We start from the raw sequence: 19,866 nt of genomic DNA, 5'->3' as shown, positions 1-19,866 counted from the left end.
TCTTCCTTTTTTTTTTTTTTTTAAACGGTTTGCCTCTGAGCTTCTAGCAAATTTATAGCATGGTTTTTGGATTAACCTGCAATAGGGACTAAACCATATATAATTGATGCCATCTGCCCTCATAGAGAAATGAAGTCCAGTATCCCAACAACTATTTGACTTTGTGTTCTGTACCGTAGCTCAAACGTTAGGACTACTATTGTTGTATGTACGTTGGGTTACATCTGTTTCCAAGTTATAAACCCCCCGTTTAACACTGTCAAGCTTTCTTGTATTAGGTCAAAATATTCTGGGTTTAGACTTTGGTTGAAGGTGAACTGGTGGTCTTGGGCATGTGTAAAATAATAACAAAAAGTGGTTTGACAGTTTCTAGATGAGGAGAGGTGAGGGAAAACAAATTTACCAATTATAAAAACAAATCTCTCTTTCTCTGGGTTGTTTTTAAAAAAGTGTGCCATAACAGCTGGGGGATAGAAAGCTGAAATTGGCAGGAAAATAGGCTTTACTTAAAAATGTTTGTAAAGATTCAGGTGAAAAATGTTTTGATTTGATTGAGTTTTTAGGATCAAAATTCAACATGGTCTCATGTACTGTACTATTTTTGGGGGTGTACAAGGTTTTTAGCACGTTTTACTGACAGTCTAAGCAGAATTGTTATAGCTAATTTAACTGTTTAATGCGCATGGATGCTTCCAAACGGGGCATGCTGAATGAAGCAGTTCTCCTGTGGAGCACATTTTTAACATGTATTGGCAGAGTTTTCTATGACATTAAACCCTTTCCTCACTGACTAAAGTGCTCATGCAAAAAGCAGTGGTTCTTTGCATGGAATGTTAGTTTGTGCTACTGTACCTCCCCTCTAGTATATATCCAATAGTCTTTGTATGCATTTGACATTGGGCCGATTATTTGGGGAGAGTCCCATGAGACATACTGGATGTTTTAAAAGCAGAGAAGGCATGCTGCAACCTCTCCTTTAATCTTGTGACCTCCTGATGTCCTTGGTGTGGTCTCTGACTCTTTTCAGACAATATTGCCACAATAAAAACAGTGCTATTTATAGCAAATGAAACTACAATCGGAAGGAGAAATGACTCACTTTCTTAGTACCATTTTTACCTTTATATAAGTGATAAACTATGTGTAACTTAAAGAAGAATTATAAGCGAGCCGGGGGGCCTGTTTAGGGATTAGAATTTAGGATAGCCAGGGGCTGTATTGAGGTGATTGGTATTACTGTGACAGATTCTGAAGACTTGATTACCAATGATTTTGGCACTCATACATGCTCATTAAAGAGAGGATGATGGAATTCCAAGAGAAGGTTGTGAAGTACAGATATTTGAGCCCCCTCATTTAATCCATGGTGTGCACTGGAGCCATGTTAGGAGGAGGAGGAAATGCCTAAAAGGGTTTGAGGTGAGGTGCTTGCCAGTATGCTTTGTTTTGTGGTAGCAGCTCAGAGGCCACAGTTATGGATCAGGTCCCTGTTGTATTAGGTACTGTACCAATACAACAAAAAGACGGTCCCTGAGCTAAAGTGTTTATAATTTACCAGGAAAATATAGCAAATGGAAGAGAGAGAAGGTACCTGAATAAAAGCACTCAGCTATTATCTATGCTTACATATTGAAAAGAGTAGTATTTGCTCTTGCTTGGATATCTGTGGAGAGTCAAGAATTTTTTAATGATCCAATAAGCAAAGTATGTCTTGGGAGTGGAAGAGAAACCAGAACAGCTGCCCAGTTTTGTATGCTTGTGGAGGGCTATTGTACAAGCAGGTAGAAAATGGTGCAACAACAAAAAAAAATTAAAATGCAGCCATTGGTCAGACAAAACTTTCTTAGGGCAGTTAATCAAAGGCTCAACTCTTTCTCAGTGAACTGATAGAAAAATTCATTAAAATACGTTGAGCAAAAAGTCTTAAAATAGTTTAGAAAAATTAACAAAAGAGCCAGTTTTCAGCTTAAAAGCTTTTTTTATAGTGTAGTATTTCACTGCAAGTGATTTGATCACGCAGGGATTGCTAAATAAGCATCTTATTGACGATTCTTTGGTGTTGGGTGAATATTTTTATTCCCTTTGCTTCAACAAACCAGGTTTAACAAAATCAGCAAACTGTCTGCATAATTCTAATTAGTTAATTGAGCTCCTAAAAAGGCAGGCTTTATCTAATGTGTAAGTATATATTGGAAATTTAAGAGTACAATATATTCCTAAAAATAAAGATGATTTTAAAAGAAAAGTTTTTAGTGATCAGTCTTAGAACGTGTTAGCCAGCTTTAGCAGTCCTCTGGTAGGCACTGAACTGTAGTGCTCTTTTATTCCAGTCTGCTCAATCCATGTATGGCATTCAGGCAGAACAGAATGGCATCACTGTCTTAACATCACTGCAGGATCTTTGCATTTATGACTGAATAGCAGTTAGCCAAAAGAGGGGAAAAAATTAAGGGTACTTAGATTCTAAATCATCCAGCTTGGCCCTGGCTGTCAGCTCAGTGTGGAAGTCAGCCATGGAGGAGAAATGGTTCATGTTGCCAAAGGATCTCTTACTCAGTCACTCTAGACCAGTGGTCTCCAACCTTTTTACACCCAAGATCACTTCTGAATTTAAGGATCTACCCCACCCCTTTCCCAAAGGCCCCCCGACTCCCTCATTGCTTGCTCTCCCCCACCCTCACTCACTTTCAGAGGGCGGAGGGTTGGGGTTTGGGAGGGGGTGTGGGCTCTGGGCTGGGGACGAGGGGTTCACAGTGTGGGAGGGGACTCTGGGCTGAGCCTGGGGCATGGATTGGCATGCAGGAGGGGTGGGGGTGCAAGCTCTGGGAGGGGGCTCAGGGCTGAGGCAGGGGTTTGGGGTGCAGGAGGGGGCTCAGGGTGCTGGCTCCGGGAGGGGCTCAGGGCTGGGGGTTGGGGTACAGCCTCCTACTGGGTGGCACTTACCTCCGTCAGCGGTGCAGTGAGGCTAAGGCAGGCTCCACACCACTCCCAGAAGGGGCCACCGTGCCCCTGCAGCCCCTGGGTTGGGGCAGGAGGCACGTGGCTCTGCGCACTGCCCCTCTCTGCAGGCGCTGCCTCCAAAACTCCCATTGGCCACAGTTCTCTGTTCCCAGCCAATGGGAGCTGTGGGGGCAGTGCTTGCAGGCAGGGCCACTTCCAGGAGCGGTGTGGGGCTGCAGCAGGCAGCCCTGCTGTGCCACAGTGGCGGATTGTCTGGCTATGTAGACTCCCTCCTCAGGCCCTACGCTACCAGCACTCCCAGCTACCTTCGAGACACCACTGACTTCCTGAGGAAACTACAATCCATCGGTGATCTTCCTGAAAACACCATCCTAGCCACTATGGATGTAGAAGCCCTCTACACCAACATTCCACACAAAGATGGACTACAAGCCGTCAGGAACAGTATCCCCAATGATGTCACGGCAAGCCTGGTGGCTGAACTTTGTCCTCACCCATAACTATTTCACATTTGGGGCAATGTATACCTTCAAATCAGCGGCACTGCTATGGGTATCCGCATGGCCCCACAGCATGCCAACATTTTTATGGCTGACTTAGAACAACGCTTCCTCAGCTCTCATCCCCTAATGCCCTTAACTCTACTTGCGCTACATTGATGAAATCTTCATCATCTGGACCAATGGAAAAGCCCTTGAGGAATTCCACCATGATTTCAACAATTTCTATCCCACCATCAACCTCAGCCTGGACCAGTCCACACAAGAGATCCACTTCCTGGACACTACAGTGCTAATAAGTGATGGTCACATAAACACCACCCTATACCAGAAACTTACTGACCGCTATGCCTACCTATATGCCTCCAGCTTTCATCCAGACCACACCACACGATCCATTGTCTACAGCCAAGCTCTACAATACAACCTCATTTGCTCCAACCCCTCAAAGACAAACACCTACAAGATCTCTATCAAGCATTCTTAAAACTACAATACCCATCTGCTGAAGTGAAGAAACAGATTGACAGAGCCAGAAGAGTACCCAAAAGTTACCCACTACAGGACAGGCCCAATAAAGAAAATAACAGAACGCCACTAGCCATCACCTTCAGCCCCCAACTAAAACCTCTCCAACACATCATCAAGGATCTACAACCTATCCTGAAGGACGACCCATCCCTCACAGATCTTGGGAGACAGGCCAGTCATTGCTTACCGACAGCGCCCCCCCAAACTGAAGCAAATACTCACCAGCAACCACACACCACACAACAGAACCACTAACCCAGGAACCTATCCTGGCAACAAAGCTCGATGCCAACTGTGTCCACATACCTATTCAGGGGACACCATCATAGGGCCTAATCACATCAGCCACACTATGAGAGGCTCGTTCACCTGCACATCTACCAATGTGATATATGCCATCATGTGCCAGGAGTGCCCCTCTGTCATGTACACTGGCCAAACTGGACAGTCTCTACGTAAAAGGATCAATGGACACAAATCAGATGTCAAGAATTATAACATTCAAAAACCAGTCGGAGAACACTTCAGCCTCTTTGGTCACTTGATTACGGACCTAAAAGTGGCAATTCTTCAACAAAAAAAACTTCAAAAACAGACTCCAAGGAGAGACTGCTGAATTGGCATTAATGTGCAAACTGAATGCAATTAATTTAGGCTTGAATAAAGACTGGGAGTGAATGGGTCATTACACAAAGTAAAACTATTTCCCCATGTTTATTCCCCCCTACCCCACCCCCACTGTTCCTCACACATTCTTGTCAACTGCTGGAAATGGCCCACTTTGATTATCGCTACAAAAGGTGTTCTCCCCCCCGCCCTCCTGCTGGTAATAGCTCACCTTACCTGATCACTCTTGTTACAGTGTGTATGGTAACACCCATTGTTTCATGTTGTCTGTGTATGTAAATCTCCCCCCTGTATTTTCCACTGCATGCATTCGATGAAGTGAGCTGTAGCTCACGAAAGCTTATGCCCAAATAAATTTGTTAGTCTCTAAGGTGCCACAAGTCCTCCTTTTCTAATTGCCTGGGAGAGTCCCCAGGATCGACGGGTTGGTGACCACTTCCCTAGACCTAAAAAGGAAGGCAGTCAGTGGTTCAATGAGGCTGCTCAAACTTTTCAGACTTGAGACCCTCCTTGTTCAGTAGCACATAGTCCTGGTCTACACCTAAAAATTAGATTGACCAAGCTACCTTGCTCAGGGCTGTGAAAAATTTTTCAACCTGTGTGATGCCATTAGGTTGAGATTTCCTTCACTGGAGAAGCAGCTAGGTCAACAGAAGAATTCTTTCACTCACCTAGCTACCACCTCTCAGAGGTGAATTACCTACATCTATGGAAAAACCCCTTCTGTTTGTGCAGGAGGAGTCCACACTACACCGGCAAAGCTGCTGAACCATAGCTGTGCTGCTGTAATGTAGACATACCCATCGATTGTATCCTTCCACTGACCCCCAGATTCCTAATCTGATTTTTTTAGATTTTAGGACCAGGAGAATTTATTACTTCTCCATATGGGGTCACATCTAGGGAGGCTGGATGGCCTAAAGGAATTTTATCAAGGAATAAGGGTTGGCTTATCCCTTGATAAAGGGATAAGAGAAGCCAAGGATAGAAAATAGTTAAGTCCGCTACAAAGCCAGCATTTACAGCCTTCTGGGGAAGTCTACAGATCGAGACTACCGATGTCTTGTAATGGATCCAGACTACAATTCTCTACTTTCTAATACCCAAATGTGGAATACAGGTCTTAAAAACGTGACAATGAGACACATACAAAAGTAGTAGAGGGAGAAGTTTGAAATATTGTTATATCTTTCTTTAACAGGTAGTTCTTTTTCCTTGTCTTTTTGAGTCAACATTTTTGATATTGTTAAATCTTAAATCACAGCAATAAAGCAGCAGGCCTGAACAGGAATGCGCTAAACTTGGAACTAAAATATGGCATGTTCCTATTAGTAAGGTATTGTATGGTTGAAAGGAAGGCAAATTTTTTAGTGAACAACTGTTCTGAAATTAGGACCTTGTTGAATACATTAAAATATAGAAGCAAGGATTCAACTGGTTGCCTTTTGTACTCTAACAGAGGTGAAAATGAAACCAGATGTTGACTAAGCATTTAACCCTTTCCACTCTAATTTTTGTGCTTCTGTTTCCAGTTTGAGAATCATAAGTTTACATATGATCAATTATAAATGTGTCCTTTAGTTGTTAGGTTCCAGATTCAACTAGTTAATTAGTTTAGCAAGAAGTTACATATGAGCTTGTGCCACCACTGTAAAAATAGAAAATAGTGTAACTGCTAAGTAAGTGGATAAATATTTCTCAAATGTTTTTTAAAAGAAAATAAAGTGCATATTTTGCAAGTCTAAAGCTTTTTTCCTCTGACTTCTGTTTAGTGTTAAATCAAAATGGTTCATGCTGAAGCCTTTTCTCGCCCCCTGAGTCGGAATGAAGTTGTTGGTTTAATTTTCCGTTTGACGATATTTGGTGCGGTAACTTATTTTACCATTAAATGGATGGTAGATGCAATTGATCCAACCAGGAAGCAAAAAATAGAAGCCCAGAAACAGGTAAGACCAAACTTTCAAATATTTTTTTACTTTCTAAGAACACTTTTATACAAACCACTCTGTATGGGCCCAGAAGCCAGTTCACCAATTGCTGAAGCACATTTAGGACAGGGATTGAAAGAACCCACTCAGTAGAAATGCGTGGGAACATTTCTCTGGCAGGTATCTGGGCCTTAGCCAGTAGCTCCCAAACTTTTTTACTGGTGACCCCTTTCACATAGCAAGCCTCAGTGTGATTCCCCCTGCCCACCTTATAAATTTAAAAACACTTTTAATATATTTAACACCATTATAAATGCTGGAGGCAGTGTGAGGTTTGGGGTGGAAGTTGACAGCTTGCAAACCCCTCCCCCCCAATGTAATAACCTTGTGACCCCCTGTGGGGTCCGGACCCCCCCCAGTTTGAGAACCCGTGTCCTAAGCTGTCAGTCTCTGCAAAATTTAAACTTTAGTTTAAAATAAAGTTTCTAGCTCATATGGTTGTGAAAACCTTCCAAATGTAAAGTGATGCAATGTTGTCTTCCTCAAGACTGCAGACAGCACCTGTACCTCTTATGCTGATAATAGCTTTGCTTAGTTATCAGCAGGGTGAAATTAATATGCTCATCAGTCTTACTGCTGCTGTTTAAAACTTTGTGGGCAGCTGTAAAAACTAAAGAAACAGTTTAATTCTGTGCTACTGCTGCAGCTTTTGGGGAATTTGAGTTAATATAGGCAGTCCTAGCAGATTAGCAGATGTAGGATCTATAGCAAGAATAATAAGAGGCCAGTATGGCTCCATCAGGAGCGCTTTAATTACCTGAAAAAAATCAAAAACAAATCCTACAAAAAAGTGGAGTCATGGACAAATTGCTAAGGAGGGGTACAAAAGAATAGCACAAACACGTAGGAATGAAATCAGAAAGGCTAAGGCACAAAATGAGTTACACCTATCAAGTGACAGAAGGCAATAAGAAGAGGTTCTTTAAATAATAGGAGCACGAGAAAGGAGGAGGAAAGTGTAAGTCCTCTACTTAGCGGGAAAGAAGAGCTAATAACAGACGACATCAAGAAGGTGGAGGTGTTTAATGCTGACTTTGCTTCAGTCTTCCCCAAAAGGTTAATGGTGAGCAGATACTCAACACAAGAAATATTAACAACAAGGGAGACTGGATGCAAGCCAAAATAGAAAAGACCAGATTAAAGACTATTTAGATATGGTAGATGAATTTCATTAGGCTCTGCCGACTTGAATACATCCTAGGGTTCTTAAGGAACTAGCTGAAGCAATCTAAGAGCCCTTAGCAATTACATGTGAGAACTTCTAGGGGACGGGTGAGGTCCCAGAAGACTGGAGAAGGGCAAACAGTACCTATCTTTTAAAAAGGGGAACAAAGAGGGCCCAGAGAATGACAGCCTTACTTCGATACCTGGAAAGACACTGGAACAAATTATTAAACAATTAATTCATAAGCGCCTGGAAGATAATAGGGATAAGGAATAACTAGCATGGATTTGTCAACAAATCATGCCATGCCAAACCCAACCTAATTTTGTTGACAGGTTTATTGCCTGGTAGATAAGGAGGAAGCTGCCTGTGATAGGTCTTGATTTTAGTAAGGCTTTTGACGCATTCCCTCATGACGTTCTCATAAGCAAGCTAGGGAAATGTGGTCCAGATGAAATGATTTCAAGGTGGGTGCACAACTGGCTGAAAGACTATACTTAACTTTTTTTATTATTAATCAGTGGTTTGCTGTCAAATGGGGGGAGGAGGCACGGCATATCTAGTAGTGTCCCGCAGGGGGTCAGTTCTGGCTCAGTATTTCCATGAATGACTTAGATAATGGAGTGGAGAGTATGCTTATACAATTTGCAGATAACACCAGTCTGGGAGTGGTTGCAAGCATGTTGGAGGACAGGATTATAATTCAAAATGATCTTGACAAATTGGAGAATTGTTCTGAAATCAACAAGATGAAATTCAATAAAGACAAGTGCAAAGTAGTTCACTTACGAAGGAAAAAACTCAAATGCACAACTCCAAAATGGGGAATAACTGGCTAGCTGGAAGTACTGCTGAAAGGGATCAGGGGGTTATAGTGAATCACAGATTGCATCACAACGTTGTGATGCAGCTGCGAACCAATCTGTTTTTGGGGTGTATTAACAGGAGTGTCATATAAAAGACATGGGAGGTAATTGTCCTGCTCTACTCAGCACTGGTGAGACCTTGGCTGGAGTATTGTCCAATTCTGGGCACCACACTTTAGGAGAGAATCAGGAGGAGAGCAACAAAAATGATAAAAGCTTTAGGTCAGGTTTCCTTTGAGGAAAGGTTAAAAACCTGAGCATGTTTAGTCTTGAGAAAAGAAGTTTTGGGGGGAGGAGGGGGTAAGCGGATCTGATAAGTCTTCCAAGTATATTAAAAGCTGTTATAAAGAGGACAGTGATAAATTGTTCATCTCCACTGAAGTTAGGATTAGTAGTACTGAGCTTACTCAGCAGCAAGAGAGACTTAGGTTAGATATTAGGGAAAACGTGCTAACCAAATGGGTAGTTAAGATCTGGAATAAGCTTCCAAGGGAGGTTGTGGAATCCCCACGATTGGAAATTTTTTAAGAACAGGTTGGACAAACACCTGTCAGGGATGGTCTGAGTTTACTTGGTTCTGCCACAGCTCAGAGGGCTGGACTTGAAGACTTCTTGAAGTTTCTTCTAGCCTTACATTTCTATGATTCTCTAGAGCAGCTAAGATGCTCTGGACAAGAGGGGAAGAGAGACACAAAAGCCTTCTCAGTGAGTAGAGTGGTTGGAGTTTTAAATTTCAGTTACCTACTAACCAGAGGCTGAAGGTCTTCAAACAGAATCTGTGGATAGCACCCTAGTAGCAGTCTCACATCCTCCCCCATTCCCAGTACTTCTGAGAAGCAGTGGATTTTGGTTTCTCACCAAGGTGTTGGCCCTGGACCTGGCTATTTCATTCCCTCCCTCCTAAGTCTCTTGCACCTATCTAAAGTTTAGTCTTTTGATTAGTAAGTGGGTAAATTTTTCAAGCCCTGGTTTAAGACAGGAAGTGAACACTAGCATATCCAACTGAAACTCTGTATTTTACATACTGCCTTCATGCAAAGGACATCTAGATAAATGGAGTATATTTACCCCAGCATCTTGACCAAACTAATTAGAGTTAACTCCCTTCGTGGGTTCTGTTTGATAACAAGTGGTCAGGACCACTCTCCAGCATAATTTGACAGACTTCATCTTTAATGCAATGTTCTTTATAGTCCTATGCTGGGGCAGTGCTTTTATACAGACAGAGGGAGGAGTACCCCCTACTGCAGAGGTCGGTAACCTTCAGCATGTGGCCCATCAGGGTAATCTGAAGGTGGGCTGCAAGACATTTTGTTTAGGTTGACTGTCTGCAGGCATGACTCCCTACAGCTCCCAGTGGCCATGGTTCCCTGTTCCCGGCCAATGGGAGCTGTGGGGAGCGGAGACTACCACCCATTAATGTGCCTCAGCCCTGTTCTTAAGGACTGAGACAGAGCAGGATCTTTATGCCTTTTCAGTCTTCAATGTGTCTGCTGTGACTGGCACTCAGAATATTTTTAATGTAATTTTTTGATGTGACATTTGTCAGAAATTGAGACCATGAATTAGCTTCATATAGGCCACTGAGTAGATAGACAGTAATGCCTTTTTATTGCAAAGGACTCAAGCCATATTCAACAAATGACTTCCTATCTCATTTCTAGCTCCTAACTTCCAACCCCCAAAATAGCAACTTTTTAAAAACAGATCTTAAACTATTTAACCATTTTCTTTTTCTAATGTTCATGGCTTCTGTTCTCTCTTTCTAGGCAGAAAAGCTAATGAAGCAAATTGGGGTGAAAAATGTCAAGCTTACTGAATATGAAATGAGCATTGCCGCACATCTAGTAGACCCTCTTAGCATGCATGTAAGACACTATATTCATGGTTCATTTTCCCCCTATTATTCCTATAATAAATATGGTACTTTATATGTGTATAAAACAGAGTGAAACATGGAAGCTCTTAATAGTGTCATTAGTAGTCAAATCTGTCCTTCAACTAGGAATTATATTTTCATAAATGTAGAACTTTGAAACTTTAAAAGCTCATCATTGTCAGAATGTATCCAAGTGGAAAATAATTTTCTACCAAGAAATCTTAACTGCATCATAGAGAGAAACTTGCATTTTGTTACATTATTCATAAAAATAATGAAATTTACATGGTCTTGAATCTGAGATTTCATACTGCCTTTTTTTTTTTTTTCTTAAAAAGATTCTCTGGAGGCCATCTGGGAATCAGGGTTATGTTTGCTGGCTGTGGGTATGATACATTCATTAACTTCTTCCCCACCCCCACCCCAATACTGTTTTTGTACATCAGGTAACCTGGAGTGATATTGCAGGTTTAGATGATGTCATTACAGATCTGAAGGACACAGTCATTTTACCTATCAAGAAGAAACATTTGTTTGAGAATTCCAGACTCTTGCAGCCACCAAAAGGTAAGGAGAAAGCATTCTAGATCAGGGGTTCTCAAACTGGGGGTTGGGATCCCTCAGGGGGTTGGGAGGTTATTATATGGGGGGTTGTGAGCTGTCAGCCTCCACCCCAAACCCTGCTTTGCCTTCAGCATTTGTAATGGTGTTAAATATATTAAGAAGTGTTTTTAATTTGGGGGGGAGGGGTGTCGCACTCAGAGGCTTGCTATGTGAAAGGGGTCACCAGTACAAAAGTTTAAGAACCACTGTTCTAGATATAATTTGTCCGTGGTTTCTTTTATTAAAAAAATTGTAATGACTAGTACCAAAAAAAAATTTTTACTTTTATGCTTTCAAGAGGACTGTTCCAGACAAGTTGGGTATTAGAAATGATGTACCTCGTGTTAAGGAGAAGAGTCAAATCGCAACCTGATATTTAAAGTTTAATTCCTCAGAATGGTATTTTTCTATTACTTTAATTATGAGGATTGACATTATAGAATGACCTTATTGCAATTTTGTGAGAGACTAAAAACAAACAAACGGCCAAGATCTTTGCACTACTTCATAAACAGTCTTCTTCGTTATTGTATGATGCAGCATTTCCCAAACTGTGTTCCACACAATGTGAATAGATGTTCCATGAAAGAATCTAGAATTGATTTTTATACTACTTTGAATGCGCTTTCCAGTTAGAAATTGTCAGTTCAAGTTATTTTAAATTTGTATTTTTGCTTTGTTTTATAAAATACGTTTGAGCATAAATGCAATTTTTTTTAAAAAACCAAACGACTACGAAATAATATTATAAGTGTTCTGTAATAGGCTAAAAAGTGTTCCATGGCCAAAAAAGTTTGGGAAACGCTGGTATAATGTCAATTTTTATTGAAGTCATATCCATGCATGTTCTACCAATCCAAATACGCATTTCCAGGAGACATCCAACTTGTGCATTAATTCTGGATTTCTGGTTTTTTTTTTTCTTTTACATTTCATTTTGTTCTTTTTGAGGAGATCAGATATAGCTCTGTTATATGCTAGGAAATGTTTCCACACTTCGATAAGGATACCAGTGCACTGATAGAAACAAAGCCCTTAAATGTGAAGACTTACTGCAAGCTAATTTTGCAGGTCCCTTTTGGCTGTTCTGGACCCAGATCTCCAGTAAGGGAATGCAAGTGTGAATATATAGATCCTTCATCCCTCCTTCTCTGGTGTTTAGCTAGATAAGTTCACTGCCAACTCAACACAACCTGAGAGAGAAAAGGTCAAATCTGCTCTTATTTATAGTATTGTAAATTTGAAGTGTCTCCACTGAAGTTCTTAGTCACAATTGCTTTATACTCATGTACATGAAAGCAAACTTTGGACCTAAGTAGTTAGATAGGAGGACAAGAGTATAAGGCTTATTTTCTATTGACAAGATCTCTTCCATCTTTTCTTTGTATTATATGAAAGCCTTCTTTGTATAATAAATTACTGTGTACATCTATCAGTTGTCCCCTTAAAACATTCAGTTCTGTTCTGTTCGGTAATAAATGTTTCAGTTTTATACAAAATATTGTCCGCTTGTTAGGAATTCATCTTGGCTGGAAAATTGGTGTTTGGTCATATGCTTTAATAAGATGAAGAAAGGACTATTTATGTAGAACTTCCAAACAGACCACGCTCCTCAATTTTATCAGTTATTTAAATCATGAAGATGGGAGATGCATCTCTTAAGTAATTGTCCTTATGTAGATAGCCTCAAAAACATTTAAATTAAGAAAAAACTAACTCACCAGTTTCTGCAGCTGTGTTTATAGAGAACACCCATTTAAGTCTAACAAAATAAGAAAAGGTATTCACTACAGGAAACTGTAGTGAATTGACTAATTTTAGGGGGAAAAATGAGAATGTATGTACTACTAAATAATATGCATGGAATTTTTTAAAAATGCTTTTAAAATAACTTATATGGATTTCCTTACCTCATTACAAATTTTTTTTTCATAAGACTTTTCAGGAAGGTAGAGTGACTATAAACAAAGCCCTAGCAAATGCCCCAAGTAAGCAAACTGAAAAAGATTTTTTTTTGCCCACTAACTTGTCAGTAATGTAGAGTGTTACTTATAACTAATAGGCACAAATCAAAGCTTCAGATGTTTCTTAAGTTTAAAATGAGCTGTTCTGTATTAGCTCTTCTCTAAGAAAAGAAGGTAAAGCAGTCTCGAATAATTTGAAATTATTGCTTTTTTATATTAAGGCAATACAATAATTGCAGTACAATTGTGTACATGGAGTTTGGTGGTAGTTACTGAAAGGTACTCAGATGCTAGCCTTAGGGAAATCTAGATAGAATAGGAGTTCATATATCGCTATGTTAGTCACACTGGGGTCTTTCCTTCCTTCCAGTGACCCTAAAACGTTAATACTGTTATTTTTCAGGAGTACTTCTCTATGGCCCTCCAGGTTGTGGTAAAACTCTGATTGCCAAAGCTACAGCAAAGGAAGCCGGTTGTCGATTTATTAATCTCCAGCCTTCAACATTGACTGATAAATGGTATGGGGAGTCTCAGAAACTGGCTGCTGCTGTCTTCTCCCTTGCTATAAAACTGCAACCTTCCATCATTTTTATCGATGAAATAGGTAACATACCTGCTTTTTTTCTTAGTCACAGAAATGCAACATTAAACTTTAAATGTGAGTTGATGTGTCTGATAACACTAATTCTGAGAAAACATTTGTATTAGCATACAGAACAAAATGGTAATAAAACAAGATTTAATAGCGTAAATAGTATTGAAGAGCATCCATGTCAAAGTAGCATGTCTCATATTGCAGAAGTCCTATGATAAGAGTTAAATTTTAAGTTAAGTTATCCCTATAAATGTCTTTCTTAAAAGCTTTTCCAGCAGTAGTAGTTACTGTTTGTGAATTTACACCTGGGGTTAGTTATAGGAGAAACACAGTGAATGGAAGTTCCCAGTTTGAGTGTCAGTTCTGGAAATATATGTTGGTGGGGTACAGCACCACTGTTCTTTCTCTCTCCACGGAGCTAAGTTGGACCTTTTAGGAAGCTCATGTTTAGAGAAGAAAGGCTTTCCTGAAATACGTAGTTATCTCTGAAAGGCCTGGGCAGATTAAACTAGCCCTTCTGCTGGTAGAATGTTGAGGAAGCTAAGGGCTTGGAATTAGAAGACTGCAAAGAAATGGGTGGTTAGAATTAACAGAACAGTTGTATGGTACCCATGAGAAAGACAGCTGCCTCGTCCCAGACCTCCCCACATATCCGTTCATCTCTTGTAATTACTTTCCTAGCAAATTGGGAATAAGTTGGTCATAAATGTAAATTAATTTCCTGAATAAACTTCAAAGTGCTTCCAATGAAAAAGTGAGAAGCAACGAAAGACCTAAGCCTGAATCACCTAAGCAGCTGAAGAGGGAAGCAAAACAAGATCTAGCCCAGGATATCATGGCACTGAATGAATCCTGTCTGTCTGATAAATTCTATGTCAAAGGATATTTGTGTCCTCTCTAAAGATGTATGGGATGTAAAATCCCAAATGATTCACTCAGGAGAAAGATAGTATCCACTTCAGAAGCTGCTCCATACCATATTTAAATTGGCCCCTGTAATGGGGTTCACTCACCATGAGGCTGCTCTGGGGATTAGCTCCATGGTTTCTTGGCTGCTCTGGGGATTAGCTCCAGGTCTGTTGCCCCCCTCTCGATAGTGGCTCACACTGTTTCCCCTCTTGTTCTCACTGTCTCTGGAACTCAGGTGTTCCCTCTTTGTGACTCAGCCATCTGGCCAGGTCACTATGTAGTCCTTCCCTTCCAGGCTATCAAAGCCCCACTGGATCAGCTGTCTTCATCTGCTCCAGATAGTCTTCCAATCCACGGCCAGGTTCTGTGTCACTTTCCCAATGGCTGATAGAGGAACCTGGCCCAGCCTGCTACTCTGGTCTAGTAAACCCAGAGAGCAGGGGAGTCACAAGAGAAGTAGGAAGGAGTCCAGGAAAAAAGCAACAGGTAAATAGCAAGCAGACCATAGTTGCTGACATAGTCCTGGGACTGGAACCCAGACTCCCTCCTTCCAGGCATTAACTGTAGACTACCTAGCTCTATAGCTTCAAAACACCTCACTTCACTTTCAGCCCCTTTTCACTGCCAACTTCCTGACTTTATATCTGCCCTGCATGTTCCTTGTCAGCGGGGCTCCATCATCAACGAGCCTTTCAAGCACTGGCTCTCCCCCAGGTGCAGCCTATCAGGTTAATTGACCTCACTTAACCTGCTCTGCTTTGTGGGGGGTGGACATCACCATGGACCCTAGCTGCCATTAGATATTGAAAGGGCCCATCAGATGCCTAGTACTAAAAGGCAGGAGTCTGACAGGCCCAGACCCATCATCTTCAAGCTGCTGAAGTTCAAGGTTAAAATAATGTTAATGAATGCGCCAGAAAAGCTAAAACCTTATTATAAGGGCCACAGAATTTCTCTCTTTTCTGACTTCTCCTCTGATCTTAGTAAAAAGAGCCCTGCATTCAGTGGCATACAGCAGATCCTATGGGGGAGCACTGTCAGATGCAGCATCAAGTACCCATTCACCTTCACTGTGGATTTAGCAGGCTTCACAAGATTTTTGCAAACGCCCCTCTGAAACTTGACAGACACTTCAAGTCTGGTGGACTGAAACCAGATTTGACCAAAAATAGCAGATTTTTTTTTATCATGAAAAGCGTACCTCAACAAATTTAGAAATCAGTTTGTTTTCCTATGTATCCTTGTGAATATGGTAATATTCACTTATATAATCTTCCAACTTGGAGCAGATAACCAGCTAGGCTGAACTCTTCTGTTGACCACCTTTTGGAACTGAGCAGTAACAACTGTGTAGCACTACAGAGAGTAACAGATTAACACTAAACTGGGTGATATAGAACTATCTACTGATTATAGCATTATCTGCACTGATCATCACAACTTGCACAGCTAGACAGAACCTCTTCACTAGAACCTCTGATGGATCACGTTATGGTAACCACAAATCCTTTGGAACAATCCATACTCCTGATATGTAATCTTAAAGAGCACTAGTTATTCAATGTGTGCAGGGCATCTGACATACAATTAATATGAAACTTTTTTTTATATTTATTTAGGTTTTGTACTAATTTATATTTGATTTAGCAAATTACTTAAATATATTTGTGTTTAGAATATTATTAGATAATATAGGATAGGCAGGAGCAGAGGGAACTGAAGCAGTCAGGGATCTGAACATGCCCACATTGGCTTGTTTTAAGTCTGTGGGGTTTTTTGTTTTCTGTTACAAATATACTTTGGAAGACGCATATTTAACTCTAGATCTTTTTGTATACCTGATGCACTTAGGTTCAATTGAAGGCAAAAATTCATTCAAAACTAACCAATATCTAATATGTATAAACACAGATGATAGCCTAGAGATGTGGTATTACAATATCAGTGGGGACATGCGTATCTTTAGAGTAAGGTTATACATCTTAAAATTAGGGTTGTCAATTAATCACAGTTAACTCACGCAATTAACTCAAAAAAATTAATTGCAAATAAAAAATTAATTGCAATTTTAATCACACGGTTAAGCAATAGAATCCCAATTGAAATTTATTAAATATTTTTGGATGTTTTTCTACATTTTCAAATATATTGACTTAACTTACAACTCAGAATACATAGTGTATTGTTCTCACTATATATAATTATTTTTATTACAAATATTTGCACTGTAAAAATGATAAACAAGAAATATTTTTCCGTTCACCTCATACCATACTCGTAATGCAGTCTCTATATCATGAAAGTACAACTTAAAAATGTAGATTTTGTTGTTGTTGCTGTTACGTAACTGCACTCAAAAACAAAACAAAGTAAAACTTTAGTGCCTACAAGTCCACTCAGTCCTACTTCTTGTTCAGTCAGGCAGTAAGACAAACAAGTTTGTTTACAATTTATGGGAGATAATCCTGCCCACTTCTTATTTACAATGTCACCTGAAAGTGAAAACAGGCATTTGCATGGCACTTTTGTAGCCGGCATTGCAAGGTATTTACATGCAAGATATGCTAAACATGAAACTATGGAATACTTTTGCAGTTTAGTATGTATTAGTTCCTGATACTCCTACGTTATGCCCTACATGACCTCTAGGGGTTCAGTTTTGGTTTGTGATTTTGTTTGTTCCAAGTTTTGCAAATAATGAACGCTGAATTTTGTTATTTATATGCTATTTCCATCCTGTGCATGTATTTATGTATTTTTTTATATATATAAAACAATAAAAATAAAGTTTAAAGAATTAAGAGGACAAATGAGAATGGGGTGGAAGGAAGAAGAAAATTTAAAACAAACAAAAATCTATATAAGGATTAGGGAGAAAGCAGAAGTGCTAGTTATTAGGAGCATGAGGATTTGTCTTTTTAACTTCGAAGTCATGAATCCATACCAAAGTGAAACAAGAACACTTCATTTAAAATTGCTCATTCTCTTTTTCACCAAGCACTTCTTAAAATGGGACACTGAGAAACAAGATTCACTGTGAAACATGTAGTGAAACTTCCACTTTTCTCCAACTTCATTTTATGGTGGTGTCTTTTTCCAAAGACAATCTGTTTTCCTTCTGGAAGCGCTCTTATTAACTCTTTTTTAACAACAGTATATGCTTCTGGAGTTGATTAGTAGAGCTAGAACGCTGCATGAAAAGTGGGTGGGCCGCTTTACATTAAACATGCAACTATGCTGTAATAGTCTCCTTTGATAGCTTCTTAGGTTGTCGTATTCTCAGAGGGAGCGTAATAGTCTTCAGGAGGAGCAAGGATGAAAATTCATTTTTTCACATATCTAGGAATAGAAGCTGCCTAAGATACCAATTATATATAGGAAGTGCTAGTAAGATACCTGAGAAAGTAAAACATTGGCAAATGCAGATTTTTCTCCTCTAGGTTTTCTGCAATATTTTGGGATTATTTCACAAAATCTGAGACAGTTTCATGTGATATTTCATGTACTTACATAGTGCTTAAATAATGTAACTGAGAAGATCTGACTAAAATTTCAGTGATATTCAGCATCTCTCTCCTTGGTCCTAAATTATTTTTCTTTTGTGATTACAATCTTACAATCTTATAAATTTGCCCTTGAGAAATATAATAGTTGCTATGGTTGAATGTGAAGGTAAATAATGCTCATTGAATCTTTTTCATTTAGATTCCTTTCTACGAAGCCGTTCAAGTTCTGATCATGAAGCTACAGCTATGATGAAAGCTCAGTTCATGAGTCTGTGGGATGGTCTGGACACTGACTATAGTTGCCAAGTGAGTTAAAAAAATAAGACAAAACCTACCATAATTCTCACTGAGAAACTTAATACATTTTTTTCTCCATTTAGGAACTAGTTAAAAATAGTCTGTTGAACATAGTAGCTGGCAGAAGAATTTCTCTGTTTTGTTGCTGGATGGCAGAATATGTCGGAACAAGAATCCTATGCTAATAATCACTTCATGCATTCATGTTACTGTGGACAATAGTAAATTATAGACACTTTAAAAAAGTGTTTTTTTCCCCCCAATAATATAACCACAATATTTGAGATTATTTAAATTTTAAGCTTTATTATTTGAAACAAAATCACATGAACAGTTGTTTCAGGGTAAACGTAACAGCTAAGACAAATACAAACCACTCTTGGCCTGTCTAACTGGCAAGGAAATAAACCCACACTGTTCCTTTTGAAATTCGCTTGCATGACTCCTAAATCTTAGACGCCAGGACCCTTATTGAAAGATTTGAATATTAATCCCAATTATTTCAATACTCACTATAGAAAAGCCTAGACATCCTCCCTCCACCAGCCCAGCTGCTTCTCCAACAGAAGCATAATCTTTACGCTTACTGGGCTAAACTTAAAAGTTCAGGAAGCTGATATTACCAGAGCAGGAATTTTGCCTCATTTATCCAACCCTTCCTTTCTCATCTAACTTTTGGTAACAATGTCAAATTAGAAAATAATAGTTGGTGCTGCTTGTAAAAAGTACTTGTGAGAGTCTGAAATTCTGTCATTTAGAGCACTTGGAGAGAGAGAGGGCAGCCTGACCCCACACCATCCTATCAACATTTCTCAAATTTTACTCAGAGAAACCTCCTTGTAAGGCTGAGAGGGCAGTTCTCTCTCCGTGTCTGTTAAATGCTTGACTTCTGTACTCAGAGTGAAGTGATAGTTTTACATGTAGAAATTAATCCACTAGGAACTGAACAGATGACAGTACTTGTTTCACATAGACCACCAAGCAGTCATTGGATGGTAATCACAATCAGACTGCACTTAATTTGGCATTCTAGAACTGAAAGTGTTTGTATCCCATAAAAAGGACCCTGAACCATCCAATGCCTAAGAGTACTCTTTTCCCGATTAGACAAGCTTTCTTTTCTCTGTTTCACTGCTGGTTTTAACTATATCTTTTTATAGTTTATAACTTTAAAATCTGTCAGAATGGCAGTCAAATTGAAGTCCAGCTTCTCATGCATCTTGAATACAACCAGTAACTTTATCGCAGAGGTTTCATACTATGATTCAAAGACATATAGGCTAAGTATAGCTGTTGACCAGCTGCTTTGCAAGGAACAGAACTATACAATTTGTCAATAGGATGTTAGTGCTAATAACTACACCGCACAGAACTTGAAGTTAAGGGTGAGTAACCTGATGTTCGCTAAGGCACAGATTCTTCCCAGTGTTTTTAACACAATGCCTCTTTAAACATTGTGAAAGTGTCTTGGAAAC

General features: G+C 39.7%; 1 protein-coding gene across 5 annotated transcripts in view; it reads left to right on the top strand.

Moving 5' to 3' along the window:
- The window catches only part of ATAD1 (ATPase family AAA domain containing 1), a 448,477-nt gene that overhangs the window by 419,495 nt on the left and 9,116 nt on the right, over positions 1–19,866 (top strand). For 2 of the 5 annotated variants that reach the window (XM_073353761.1, XM_073353760.1), the window contains exons 2-6: positions 6,392–6,565; positions 10,408–10,506; positions 10,964–11,084; positions 13,488–13,688; positions 18,294–18,400. In XM_073353761.1, the coding sequence (XP_073209862.1) occupies positions 6,404–6,565; positions 10,408–10,506; positions 10,964–11,084; positions 13,488–13,688; positions 18,294–18,400 (690 nt within the window). In that variant the 5' untranslated portion in view covers positions 6,392–6,403. Of the gene's footprint in view, positions 1–6,391; positions 6,566–10,405; positions 10,507–10,963; positions 11,085–13,487; positions 13,689–18,293; positions 18,401–19,866 lie in introns of all 5 variants that reach the window. The other 3 variants (XM_073353762.1, XM_073353764.1, XM_073353763.1) reach the window with 2 other exon arrangements.

The sequence above is a fragment of the Lepidochelys kempii genome, chromosome 7 (genome assembly GCF_965140285.1).
Source record: "Lepidochelys kempii isolate rLepKem1 chromosome 7, rLepKem1.hap1, whole genome shotgun sequence".
NCBI lineage: Eukaryota > Metazoa > Chordata > Testudines > Cheloniidae > Lepidochelys > Lepidochelys kempii.
The sequence above is the reverse complement of the archived record's forward strand: the minus strand, read 5'-3'. Positions and strand labels throughout refer to the sequence as shown.